Source organism: Pagrus pagrus (assembly GCF_965226575.1).
Source record: "Pagrus pagrus genome assembly, chromosome: 6".
Classification (NCBI taxonomy): Eukaryota; Metazoa; Chordata; class Actinopteri; order Spariformes; family Sparidae; genus Pagrus; species Pagrus pagrus.
Genome location: NC_140190.1, coordinates 33,221,988 through 33,235,366, shown reverse-complemented (window position 1 = coordinate 33,235,366; position 13,379 = coordinate 33,221,988). Strand labels below are relative to the sequence as shown.

Sequence of the window (13,379 nt, the reverse complement as noted above, 5' to 3'; positions counted from 1 at the left end):
AGTCTGTTGATGCTTTAAAGATGCATCCCAATACCCACTTTTATTCTCTGGCTTTTAATTGTATTTAATATGTTATTATATATTTTGTTAGATTCATTGGGTTTCATATTATTATTAAATTGTTTTGTTTTATCTTGCTGTATTTCATTAACATTTACGAAGCACCTACATGGTTTTATGTTTGCCTGCTTCAATTTTGTATGTATACACACGTGTCAATTACTGTCAAGCACTTCGGTGCAAAACCTGTTTCCTTTTAGAGTGCTATATAAATAAAAGAAAACTGAAACTTGAAAGTTATAGTGAGTAGCATAGCAATCCTCATCTCACCTGAAAAGCCAGCTCCATCAACACGATCCCACCTGGCAGCGCCCTCTGGAGGTGATATGCGGTGGTTCCAGATGCTGTAGTCTGCAACATTTATTTCCAAAACAATATTACAATCGTAGTTTGTCTAATACAGATGGTTGAAGGTAAATTAAATACAGCTGGTTTTAAGCCATGCTGCTGGTTTTCCTGCTGTCATTTGATATCTTTGAGGTAATTAACCTCTTGACCAGTTTTGTGACTATGGATGTGCCCATGTTTTTAATTGATATGACCACTCTTATCGATACTCCTTATCGGTCCTATACTTAACCGATATTGATATTGGTTCTTTTATTGTACTGTGCAGAAAAAGGAACACATTTAGAATAGAACAGCAACAGCAATGTTTATATTCGCAAAATCACTACATTAGCTCAATGCAATCTACTATCTAAATAACAAATAATATTTCTGACATCAGAACACAGTGAAATTCAAAAAGAATGAAGAACAGGAAATCGGGCACTATCATTCATTCATCCTGTCCTCTGTCATCCTTCCTCTTACTACTGATGTGGATCGACTTCTGGTAGACAGAGGAGGAGCAGGTTTTGGAATGAGGGGTGCCATCTCAGAATTTGTGACATTTTAAGATAAGTGACTAATTAGGCTAAACATCTCAACAGAACATTCTACAATATGCCTGTGTAAAACATAAAGCTGTTTCCCAGTTGATATGCATTTCTCCTCACAACCACTTGAACCCATACTTGAACCTAACCACTTATCTTTTGCAATGCTTGACCTAACTCTTACCCAAACAATAATCTCTGCTACACATACATACATAACTGAAGCCCTAACACCAACTGCAGAGGGCACTGGTGCAGCAAATGCTATTCATACAGGACAGAAACATTTTTTTTTTTAGAAACATATTTGAGTATAGCTGTTGTCAACTTGAAACACAAGTGTTTGTGTGTGTGTGTGCTTTGCTGATCTGTCGATAAAAGAGCAGACTTAGAACAAACTTAAAGTATGTTCAGGTATGTTGAGCTATGGCCAATTAATTAATTATGAGGTCATGGGCCCCGCTTACTTGCACCAATAAATACACCGCTTCAAATTTTGGTTAATACTTGCCACCAGATGATGCACCCCAAAAATGGTGACATTTTGTCCAGAAGATTTTCAGATACGTGATTGTAGCATTTGTGGCACCCCCTTTGGGTCGTGGTCAAAATGCTTTAGTAGACCTATTTACAATTGCAGCCTAACGACATCTACCAAGTTTTATGATGACTGGAAAAATGGTTATTGAGTTATGGCGAATTTATTGTAAGCGCTGCTTTTTTGCAATGTGATTTGATTTATAACGTCGATATTTTTTGACTGATCTTGCTAATTTATGATGAAAATGTGTATCTCTGTCCCCCAGGGATTGAAACCAAATTTGGTGCTGATAGAGTTAAAATTGTAAAAGTAGATGTCACTTTGCTGTCTTTCAGTTCATGCTAATTAGCACAAATCTAATATGGCCAGCCAACATGGTCTAGAAAGCTTTTTTGTAAAGCACATGGATTTGGACTTGTGTGTTCAATTTCAAGTCAGTCAGACTGACACTGTTCTGATCATTGCCTTTGTAATACTGGATTTTGTTTTGTTAATTATAGCGCCACATTGTGCCATAATATGCTCATAATATGTTGAGAAGCATTTGCACAACATTTCCAGTTACTGGGCCAAGTTTCGTTTTTCTAGCTTATTATATTCCAGCTCACGGCAATTTGAGCCGTGGGTAATACCAATATAGCCCCAAGCGGCTATTTGCCAGGTTCAAGCCTACTTCGCTAAAATCAGCTGACATTAAGCCGCAAGCAGCAATGAGCGAGAGTTGCCAAAATCTGTGAATTCTGGCTACCAGGTTATGATGTAGAACAATGTGGTATTTTTGGGGCCTTGGTGGACCTAATCCCAACCTCAGCCTCAAGGTTTCATTTATGTTTCAGTTTTTATGTTGGGGAAACCACTTTTTCAATTTTCAAGTGAAAAACCACTACTACTTACGTCAATCCAAATGGCACTTCAGACTTTGGTTAATACTCATCCCCACCAAAAATGGTGATGCGGTTTTGGTGATAAAATTTTTTGGTATTTTTGGTGCCCCCTAAGGGTTGTGCTGGACTTGCTTTTGTAGACCTATTCCCAACCTTGGCTTGAAGATATCTACCAAGTTTCTTGATGATTGGACAAATGGATCATGAGTTATGGTTAATTAATCTTACGACATGTTTTGATCGAGTGAAATTTTAAAAAGTAGATGTCACTTTACGGTTTTTGACCTTATGCTAATTAACACAACTCCAACATGGCGCACCCATATGCTCCAATTGGATTTTTTGTAGAGCACCTTCACCTGGATTTTCAGAATCAAATTTTGTTTTGTTAATTATAGCGTCAACTTCTGCCAGATTTTGCTCATTATATGTTGAGAAGTAATGCACATCAATTCCAATTACAGAGTTTAATGTTTCTAGCTCATTCCAGCTCACAGCAGTTTGAGCCGCGGCATAAGACAAATATTTCTAGGGACGTGGATAACTGTTACTATGGCACACCCGAGTGTGTGTGTGTGTGTGTGTGTGTGTGTGTGTGTGTGTGTGTGTGTGTGTTGGAGGATAACATTTCTGCATCTCTGAGTTGAACACTGACCTTAGGGCTGTCCTCACTCTTCTGCTTTACATAAGAAAAAGACATCCTCCCTTCTGATGACATAGAGCTCAGCATAGCAGCACGAGCCCGGGCAATGCTGTAGGAAATGGGGGTGGGGTGAAGGACCAGGGTGAGTAAGGGCCTGCTTAAACCAAAGAAGTCTGAGCTGTTAATAGCTGTTGGTCACCAAACAGCGTATGGCCAACCAAGAAGTCATAATTCAGAGACAGCGAAACGGCCTGAGCCTAGAAAGTGACCGGCAGGCAGGACGGGCATCTGCCCTGCATCTGCTCTGGTTAGATCAGCCATTGGGCAGCAGTGCTGGGAGGTCAGAAGTCACATGAGGATCAAAACACATATGATGACAGAAACTGTCACAGAAGTGTGATATATATTTTTAAGTTTCACAGAAAATTGAGCAGATGCATAAAAAAAAAAATTCTTCAGTGCTGTGTGACAGATACCATGCACTTACAAATGGAATGGGCAGGCAGTTCATCTATTTCCAAAAGAGGAACAAAAGTTGTGTCTGTTGTTTGAAAAACTGGATTGGATAAGAAACAATGTAATACTTAAAAAATGTGATACATTTCTATTTCTATCCATTTCCATCCACTTCTATCTACTGTCTGCTGCCATTAAGACTTCATGTGCAGGATGTGATGTGCTTTAAAACATATTGTAAGATAGTTCCAAATGCATTGGAGCCTAATTTGATCAAGGAGAAAGCCTAAAAAAATCATGAAAACACATTCCAGACAGAAAAAGCCCACTGAGAGAAAAAGCAATGGTCATTAGTAAACAACAACAACTAAAGGTAAAAATTAAACCATTCTTGCAGATACAGACCTACGAGCTGGAGACTGGGGCCGGACCTGGACCAGAATGAAACCCATGCTTTGCAGATACTGAACGTACTGCTGGAGGAAGGTGCTGGAAATCTCAAGCAGCCAGGGTTCTTCCTTCAGTCTGCTGGGCAGCATGTCAGCTGAGTCAGTGCTGTAGCTTCGGTCCCGGCCTGATGCTGTGGAGTCGCTGGAGCGATGCCGTTTCTGGTGCACATATATATAATAATGTCAAACATTTACAGAACAGCTAGCATCACTTGTACCAGTGCATATATAATGCAAACAGAATATACTTTAAACAATGACTAAAAGCAACTGGGATACAATAGGTCATTTGAATGAAAATACATTGCAGTCTAGCTCAAGTGGACACTAGGATAGTTAGCAGCTGTCCCAAGTGAAGGAGTCAGTTTGTTGGTATGATGTGGATGTTGTCATGTTGAATTTGGAGCTGACAATTTGGAGCCCCACAACATGGATGCAGATAAGCAGCAGAAAATGGACGAATTTATTAGAATTACTTTTTTACCCAGCAGCTAGGCTTTGGCTGATGTAAACTAGTTTGATATTAAGCCAAATACCTGACCGCACCAGCAATATCAATTTCCTACCTCCTCTTCCTCTAACTTTCCTTGGAGTCAGACAGCAAACATACCTTCACTGGAGGAAGGACGACCTGTTCCTCTTGAATCTGTTTGCGGAAGATGGGGTCGAAGAGAAGAGGGGTGGCACAGTAGTGGACTAGCCTGGACGACTGCTTCAGGGTCTCCAAATCTGTCCCCTGTTGACACATCCATGGTTGTATAAAACAGTGACATTGGAGGTGGAAAACTGGGAGAAGAGGGTTGACTGTGATACACAAGACTATAACAATTTTGCATTCAGGAATAAAGTCTACGGGGCTCCACAGGGCCGGTCAGCCTATACACAGGGAAGTTGCGCAGGTGCCCGAAAGGTTAGCAAGTGCCCCGTCTCTCCCTCGTGTCAAAGCAGGTGTCAATGTTTACCAACTGAGAGATGCGAGTATGAAACATAACTATCCTTCTGCATACAAGAAGAGGAAAAAAACAACAACATGAGAGTGAACTGAGGGAACAGCAGTCAGGTAAACTCATGTATTTCCCCTTTTCCAAGTGTGATACCAGAAATGAACAGTAATATTTAAGTTAATGTGTGCTAGCTTGCAGTGCCAGTGCATCTCTCTGTAGTCTGTCAGTCTTGCTAACGTTAGCTGGGCTGGGCAGTGTATCTCTTTTCAGTGTGTGGCTTGCTCTCTCTCGTGTTCTGTGACTTTGTGCCTGAAGTGAGAGTGAATACAACTATTTGTTGCTTTTGATAAACGCCAATGGGCAGCAGTGTTTATAAACTGCAGCTCAAAAAGATAACCCCGTCACAGTATATAAAATGAAACTCTAACTTTCCAGCAGCAAACTCTGACTCTCTCACGTGAGGACACTCCTCTTTGGCGCACAAAGTATTTAAAGAAGAAAATGATTATGTAGTCTCTCAGTCAAGGTTTAGACAGGAGCGGAAAAAGATATTCACATCATTCACTTCAGTTAAAGTAGGCCTATGTACTAAAAGCAATATGTTAAAAACAACAGTATAGTAACATGTCTCTGTCTGCAATTTACTGTTATATGTCATGTTTTTGGATTGATATTTTTGCTGCATTCATTTGTGTGCTACTTTTGCAGCAAGGATGAAAAATTGAAGGGTGCCTAATGGAGTGGAATAAACAATACAGTATTTGCCTCTGAGATGCAGTAGACAACAAGTAGGTTATAATGTTGGATAAAATGGGAAAAAATTAATTAATCAATTAAAGTACAAGTTCTTCAAATTTGTACTTAAGTACAGTGCTTGATGTAAATGTGGTTAGATATATTCCACCACTGGTTACAACTCTGGAATTCGTCAGTAAATTACTCTACTTTACTAAATATGTGACAGGCTTTCACAATTTCTCCCAGAGTCCACCATAACCCTAACCCTTGTGGCCATGCTGATGCTGAAAATCCCCAGCTGTAAAGGTTTTATTCGACTATTTTGAGACACAAAGCTGCAGCCATAGCCTATAGGCTTATGTCTACATTATGTAGCCAAAGCTCTGTATATTATTGTGAGGACTAGACTAATTACCAGAAAGTAGAGCCACAGCTCACTTTTACATTTTATTATTTTCTATTAAAATAAATATATATTAAAATATTCTATTTAATAAATATTGCTTGTTAATACCTCATTATCTTCTGTATGGGTCTAGTTATTTTTAATGCATCAGATGGGGCATACAGATTTAAAGGAGGGATGATTGTAAAAGGTACAAGATATATTTAATGTAATTTTATAATCATGGGTTAACAAAAATAAATAAAGTTTGAGTAATTTTGAGTCCTGCTACATCTTTTTAAGACAACTGAGTCTTGATGACGAATTGAGGAGTCTTATGATCTGGGGAAATTGTGCTCCAAAACAGTTCTGTAGGGCTGATGTGGCTTCATCTGTCCACACTTTAACAGTTTTAACTTATGGTTTGACCCTCTTTATCAACTAAGAGTATGTAGGCAGAAGAAGCAGAGAAATATTAATTGACAGACCAAACTGAGTTGGGAAGGCTTTGTAGCTGCCGGGAATATTTGTATACACATGGTCACAGGTTCAGGTAGGATGTCCACTTATCAGAATTTTGCTTAGGGCCCCTGGGAGGTCAGGGCTTCTTATTGTAGCTCTCATGAAGTGTAATCACATCTAACAGTTAATTTAGATCATTCAGTGGCATGAGAACCTGCCTCAAACCAAATGTCAGTGGTAATGGCTTTGGGCTGCATTGGACTTAGGTCACATTTGTATATTGAATTCCACTGTGTAACTCTCTTGAGATGTTGGATAGAAAGCTTTTTAATTAGCTCCAATATTCCCCACTTTGAAACAAGGCAATACTAAATGATTTCCCAGAGGATTGAAACGTAATTGCAGCTCCTCAAAGCCATAAGGTAGTGAAAGGCACCATTCTCCAAGTTCTGTCAAGTCCAATTAGCTATATTTGATATTATGTTACTCTCACAGTGAAGGAATGTAATACTCTATTCTGATTTACTGGCCAGATCCAATTTGTCATTAGATGGTTAACATTATGTTCCTTAATGTATCAAACATCTAATGCCATTTTTTAACTTGTCACCTTTCTGAACAAAACCCCATGAGCAAAGGTACAATACAACTAGGGCTGAACGATTTATCGTTTTCTGATTGAAATTGCGATTTCAGACAACGCGATCATGTGATCGCCAAAGCTGCGGTTTTGCAGCACTCCTGACTGACCCAGGATCTGTTGTGTCAACTATTTTACACATACATGCCATCTCCCAACCATCCTGCCAAGCTCACCAATCAGAAGCGGCATGCTACTCGTGGACAGGTCACGCTAACCAATCAGTATTAACCTGCTCCTTAACGTGTTCTGAAATGGCTTCAGCTGGACCAGAAGCGGAGTTAAGGGATTTAATCCCCAAGAAAAACAGCACATCGGGTTTGAGGCTGCAGACGTGCACCAGAAACTGGTATTGTGCAAAACCTGTCGCGCTAAAGTTGCAACATCCAGCGGAAACACAACCAATTTAAACCGGCTCTTGAAAAATCACCACAGGCATTTGCATGACGAGTGTATGACGAAAAAGTCCGCCCTTAATACCACACCAGGTTTCAATACCTTTGATGCTCTTGCATGAGCACAAAATTGTTATTGACCCTGCACTTTATAATCACATATAGTGCTGTCATGTATAGTAAATACAGAGGATTGAACCAGGCTTGACGCACAAAATACATTTAAGTGTTTAGCTTTCAAATCAACCTCTTTAAAAGCAGAAGTCTGAACATAACCAGGGATGAGGACTTATTTCCTTTTTTACTATCTGATTAAATCCTCACTAAACCTTAAACACACAAAATGGGAGGGTAAATGTACTTTGCTTCATGAACGTAACATTACAAAGAGGAGAGGGGAAAAAGAAGAGAGAGAATTGAAGTTTCCGGTTGAGTGCTTAGTTAAGTAAGAGCGGAATTCACACAGACACACACCCTTGGTGACCAAATGAAACGCACCATTATCTTGACTAAACTTGTCGATTCCTCTGGTTTGAACATTGTTGGAAACATTTGGGATAATAATAATATATATTATATCTTTAACAAACTTTATAATGTTGACCTCCTATTATACTAACTTGGCACAGTAATTGGAATTGATGTGCATTACTTTTCACACCAAAACAATAACATATTTTGTCTACTTTTCCCTGCAGTGTGACCATGTCCTTCAACTACTATAACACTGTACTCAACCATTACTTGGGGTACTTACTGAAATGGGCATGTTGGACTGTGCTGACCTCTGCTGCCAAGTCACAAACAGGTTTTCTATCTTCATCTGTTTCTCCAGTTCTGTCAGCATAAAATACACAGCCATTACAACTTGTTTGAAAATAATTATATTATTACTATCATTATTAGTAGCAGGAGTATTAACCTCGTCGTTCAGCAGCTTTGATATCCAAGAGCTGGCCGCCATGTCGGGCCACCACATCCCCCTCCATCAAGGGTCTGATGGTGCAGACATCCCTCAGAGCCTCGTCAAAGGGAAGTAGTTCAGAGGGGAAGTGAAGCGGTGCGAGACTCCGACCAGTGGTAACCAACCTGCCCTGCTCTTTACTGGGCAAGGGAGGAACTGTGCTCCGCAGTAACGCATCAGGCTCCATGGAAGGGCTGAGGAATGGGTTGGGATCCTGGAAAAGACAGATGGAAAGTAAGTAAGAAAGGATCAGGGAAACAGATAAGGACAACAACTGAATGGTTTCACAATAAATGCTAAAAAAAAAAAAGACCACAAAGGCAAACTAAATAGGCCCATGTCTAGAGCACATGTATCACGAAGAGCAAAGAGGATGGGTACCTTTAAAAAAATAAAGCTGCCTGTTAGAGTGAAAGGCTTACCCAAGTGGTTTTTGAGGAATATTTGTATTATAAAAAGAAGATGAGCTCAAATGATCCCACCCTGACTCACTGTCATGACCACTGGCAATGACCAATACAAGTATGACAGAGGGTTACATTTTTCTGATCACATTGTATATGGTATACTGCACTCTATATTAGTGTTGATGGTATTATTATTGGATACTTGAATGTCCCAAGCATTGTTCATGTACCCTGGTGGCTGTTGAGAGGGAACTTTGGGGCAGGTTTGTTCAGTGGAGCAGCTCAGGGCCCAGATGTCCAACTATGGCAGAGCTGGCTGCACAATGCCCACAGGCTAGAGGGTCAAACTGTACACTGGTACACCCTCTGCTTCTCATCGGAACCATGACAGATGAAGATCTGCTCAGGCAAATTTTCTGCTGCTCTGACTCTGCCTTCTGTCCGGACTCATTAGCAATGCAGCAATGAAGAGTGGGGCCATTGAAGGGAGAGGAAAAGTTTGGATCTTTCTATTCTTTGGGTTTGTTTTGTAATTGGCTGTAGGGGGAGGCTAAAAGGGCATTTGGTGTGCTTCTTTGCTGTAAAATGCTGCACTCATATCTCTACTACAGCCTGTTCTACACAACAATGTAGGAACAAAGCTATGGAAAAGGAAGCTGCTGGGATCTTATTAAGCTATCTACCCCCACATCCTTCATGTCTTTCTCTGCATTTTGCATGTTATTTCTGTGCTGAAAAACTGGCTTGCAAAAGGTTTTCTGTGGTAATATGAAGTTTGGAGTAAGCAGCATTTCATCACCCAACTGTTCTGCGCTTTGTGCTGCTGCACATACATGAACCAAAATAGCTAGTGCACGAGTTGCCATTGACCTAAAACTTGGTCCTTGTCATATCAGTTGATATTGTGGTTTGACAGACACACATTACCAAACAAAATTTAACATGCTTTATTTTAATAAGTTTCCTACATTCACTATCATATGTGGGCTGTTGTACTGGAAGTAGGCCATAGCAGCTCTTAGTAAGACTTTGGGGCTCAGTCACAGCTTTCTTAATAACAGGGTTATTGATCTTACCATTTTATTTCATAAGACTCAATCCTATTTCTAATTTCAACCCCTACCCCTTATTTTTGAGTGTCCCTTTGGTCCTCACAACAGAGTTACAAGGGGTAGTGGTTGAAATTTGATATAAGATATATCAGTAGGCCGATACTATGGGCCAATGTTGGCCTATCACATATATCCGTAGCAGCGTATATATTTTCCAATATGCACCAATATGAAAAGTTATTTATATATATATATATATATATATATATATATATATATATAACATATTGCAGAAAAAGAAGCTTTGGTAATGTCTAAAGATTCAATTACCAGTAAAGTTGATTGTTTCAGTGCACTGATATCAGTTTGGAGAGTTTATTGTTAAACCAACTGCCCTGATGGAGGTCACAGTTGAAACACAGTTGAGGTACAGCTTCAAGATGGGCATCAGTAAGCCTGGACCTGTACTTGCATTTATTAAAGTTTCTCACACAGATACAATATGTTCTTCCAAAAAGGCACATTGACTGAACACTTTGGACAGCTCATGTCTGCTCTTTCCTTGTGCCTCTCTGAATTTAGTTTTTAGCTCACAAACTCAGCAAATCTTCTGTCACCTCGAATTTGTCATTAATACCCATGATGAAAATGGCTTATTTTGGCTGATGTGCTGTCATCAAACGCCACAGAGTATGCAGTGAAACTTTGGGCTTTGTCCCGTAGCTGTTCATAAAATGTCACTTGATAACTCATTGATCCCTTCTGCCACTGTGTTCTGATAGAAAGATATTCTTAAACAAGCTCTTCTTTTCTGGACATAGACTATCAGCAACTTACAACATGCAAGTCAGAAGTTAAAGCAACCAAATCAAACCCACCATTATCTTGCGTAGACTTGATTTCTTTAGGTTTGAACATTGTTGGAAACATTTGGGATAATGTAAATAGTAAACTCAACAAAATACATAGCAAAGGTCTAGTCATCTTTAGACATTGAAATGCAAAAATGTTACATATTTTATCCTCTAATTGTTCATGGTTGATAGCTGTTGTTTCAAAAGAGAAACTTTATCAGTTTATAGGCTACACAGTATGATGTTCTCCAGTAATGAGAGCACCAAAAAAGTTGACAGTGTATCTACTATCAAAGCCTGCTCCTAACTTCTGCCATGGGAATCACCCACCCAGAGATTCAATCCTTAGATGCCGTTTCTACAAATATGTCCAATATTTAGGAGTAAGCAGATGAGTACCACTTCATCTGTCTGTGGACTAAATAAACTAATATTGGCCTCTGAATGGTTTGGATGTGTCAGTGCCTTTACCTGCTTGGAGTCAATTTCATGGATGGGTGCATCAGAGAAGCAGTAGTGATGGAAGAGGCCCATTTTCTGATTGAGCAGGCAGTGGACAACATGAGCCCTCGCGTTCTGCCACTTGACAAGGCGGACCAGCTCGCGGTTCAGAGAGGCACCCAGGTCCACAGACCAGTTATAGCTATATAGAGTCACCTAAAGCAAAGACAGTTACAATATGATATATGTTGAAGTCAAAAACACAGTGAAGATGATAACATCCTTGTTTTACCCAAAGATGAGGCACAAATGCCCTGCTTATGCCCTGAAATAATGTGCACTTAAAGTGTGCTGTGAAACCTGATAATATGTCGTTTAAAGAATGACCGTAAGACATTACAACAGCATTACGATTTCTTCTGTGCACAATTTTAATCTCTAACTAGATTTACGATAAATATATAGGGTTTAATTCTAATCAAATTATTCTACTTATATATACACAGTACGTTAGACCTGCTTGTTCCAACTTTTAAAGAAAAATTGTTGATTTGCCTTCTTCCTGAGAGTTACATTAGAAGAGCTATACAACTGTTAAGCCTTTATGGTAAATATTAAGTGAAGCCATATGTCATTTTTTATACCTGCACTATTCCAACAATTGTAAACTTTTTATACCTTGTTTTAAAAACAATTTCCCCCAAATTTCAGCAAGATCTGTCAATTTTTCAATTGAAAATTTTCAATGCTATGAAACTAAATTACTAAAACTAAATCTCCACTGCATGTGAGTCCTTCAGTTGACGAGACAGTCTCTAACAGGCCATACTGGTGGCTGGAAAACATGCTACTCTTGATCCTGCTAGCATTGTGATAGATCTGACTGTGGAGGTGGTTAGTTTCATGTGAGATCTAGAGAATCTAGAGAACAATGCCTTATTGAGGTTGATAAGTCCTTTATTACACACTTACCAACAGTTCAGTTTGTTTAGTTTAAAGGCTGTTGCCTTTATTGGATAGTACCGCTGATTAGTCTGATGGGCCTGGGCACCCTTACTAATCAACAATTACTAATTCTATTAGTACTTTCAGTAATATTATATTACTAAGAGTATGTTAGGTATGGTATATTACTAGAAACTAAAAAGTTTTTTTTCTTTCTCTTCTTGTACAAGTTTCTTATTAGTATTTATGTCTTATAATCTAACAATGCATGTGTTTTTGATGCTATTATTAACACTTATATAGTCTTATTAACACATAACAATGTTAATAAGCATCTTATAAGGGCTTAGAAGGGCCTTATTACCATTGCTGACACTGTTAAGCTCATTTTAATAATTACATTTACATAAGTACAAATATATTTATATCTACCTGCAGCCAAAGTTGAGGCATGTAAACGACAGAGCAGTATCATGTCACATACATGTATTTCAATTATCTGTGGTTTGAATTTATAAGGTCTCTGTCTTGTTCTCCACTTGGCCTGAGGGATATTCACAATGCAGTTGCCAAATCACCTTTTTGTCCAGGATACTGATGAAGAGGAACCTCTGGCGGGGAGCCAGTCCTACCCCCGCCTGGCTGGGACTAAACGAATCGCTCTGCTCCAGAGCCTCAAAGCGCTGGAAGCCCTTATGAGCTGGGCAGAGGAGAGAAAAACTCAGTGAAATGGAAAAGCAATATGAATCAAAGCCAGACAGTAAGCCACAAAAAGCCCTAAAACATGGGCTCTGTGCATTTATTCTTTAAATAACTACAGGATTACAGTGAATGGGCAGCTCCATAACTTTTTACATGTAGTTAATTTTCATTTGTACATTTACTGGGGAACTGCTCAGTGGGTCTTTAAAAGCCCAGAGGACATACTGAGACACCCAGAATTCCAAGCATTCCAGAGGTTTCCAAGGTTTGGCTAGAAAAAATGGGTTAAGCTTTAACTTTTATCGGAAACAGAAATGCTCGTCTGCTAATTCCAGGTATTTCTAGGAGAAAAAAATCAGGGGGAGAGAAAAGACATGGAGTGTTTATTTTTTGCATTCCACAAATAAATGTTAGATTTTTCTGGTTCCATTTTCTATCTACATGTTGCATATCATTAGCTTAGCAAGGAGGAAACAGAATATTATTAGTCAATGTCATTATCAGGCAGAGGTCAAAGGGGATTTAAAGTCTGCTTC

General features: G+C 39.2%; 1 protein-coding gene across 5 annotated transcripts in view; it reads right to left on the bottom strand.

Moving 5' to 3' along the window:
• The window catches only part of szt2 (SZT2 subunit of KICSTOR complex), a 188,766-nt gene that overhangs the window by 45,541 nt on the left and 129,846 nt on the right, over positions 1–13,379 (bottom strand). For all 5 annotated transcript variants that reach the window (XM_084355904.1, XM_084355903.1, XM_084355906.1 and 2 more), the window contains 8 exons: positions 12,720–12,841; positions 11,227–11,412; positions 8,401–8,656; positions 8,236–8,315; positions 4,525–4,650; positions 3,871–4,073; positions 3,022–3,118; positions 331–411 (listed from right to left, as the gene is read on the bottom strand). In XM_084355904.1, the coding sequence (XP_084212030.1) occupies positions 331–411; positions 3,022–3,118; positions 3,871–4,073; positions 4,525–4,650; positions 8,236–8,315; positions 8,401–8,656; positions 11,227–11,412; positions 12,720–12,841 (1,151 nt within the window). The remainder of the gene's footprint in view (positions 1–330; positions 412–3,021; positions 3,119–3,870; positions 4,074–4,524; positions 4,651–8,235; positions 8,316–8,400; positions 8,657–11,226; positions 11,413–12,719; positions 12,842–13,379) is intronic.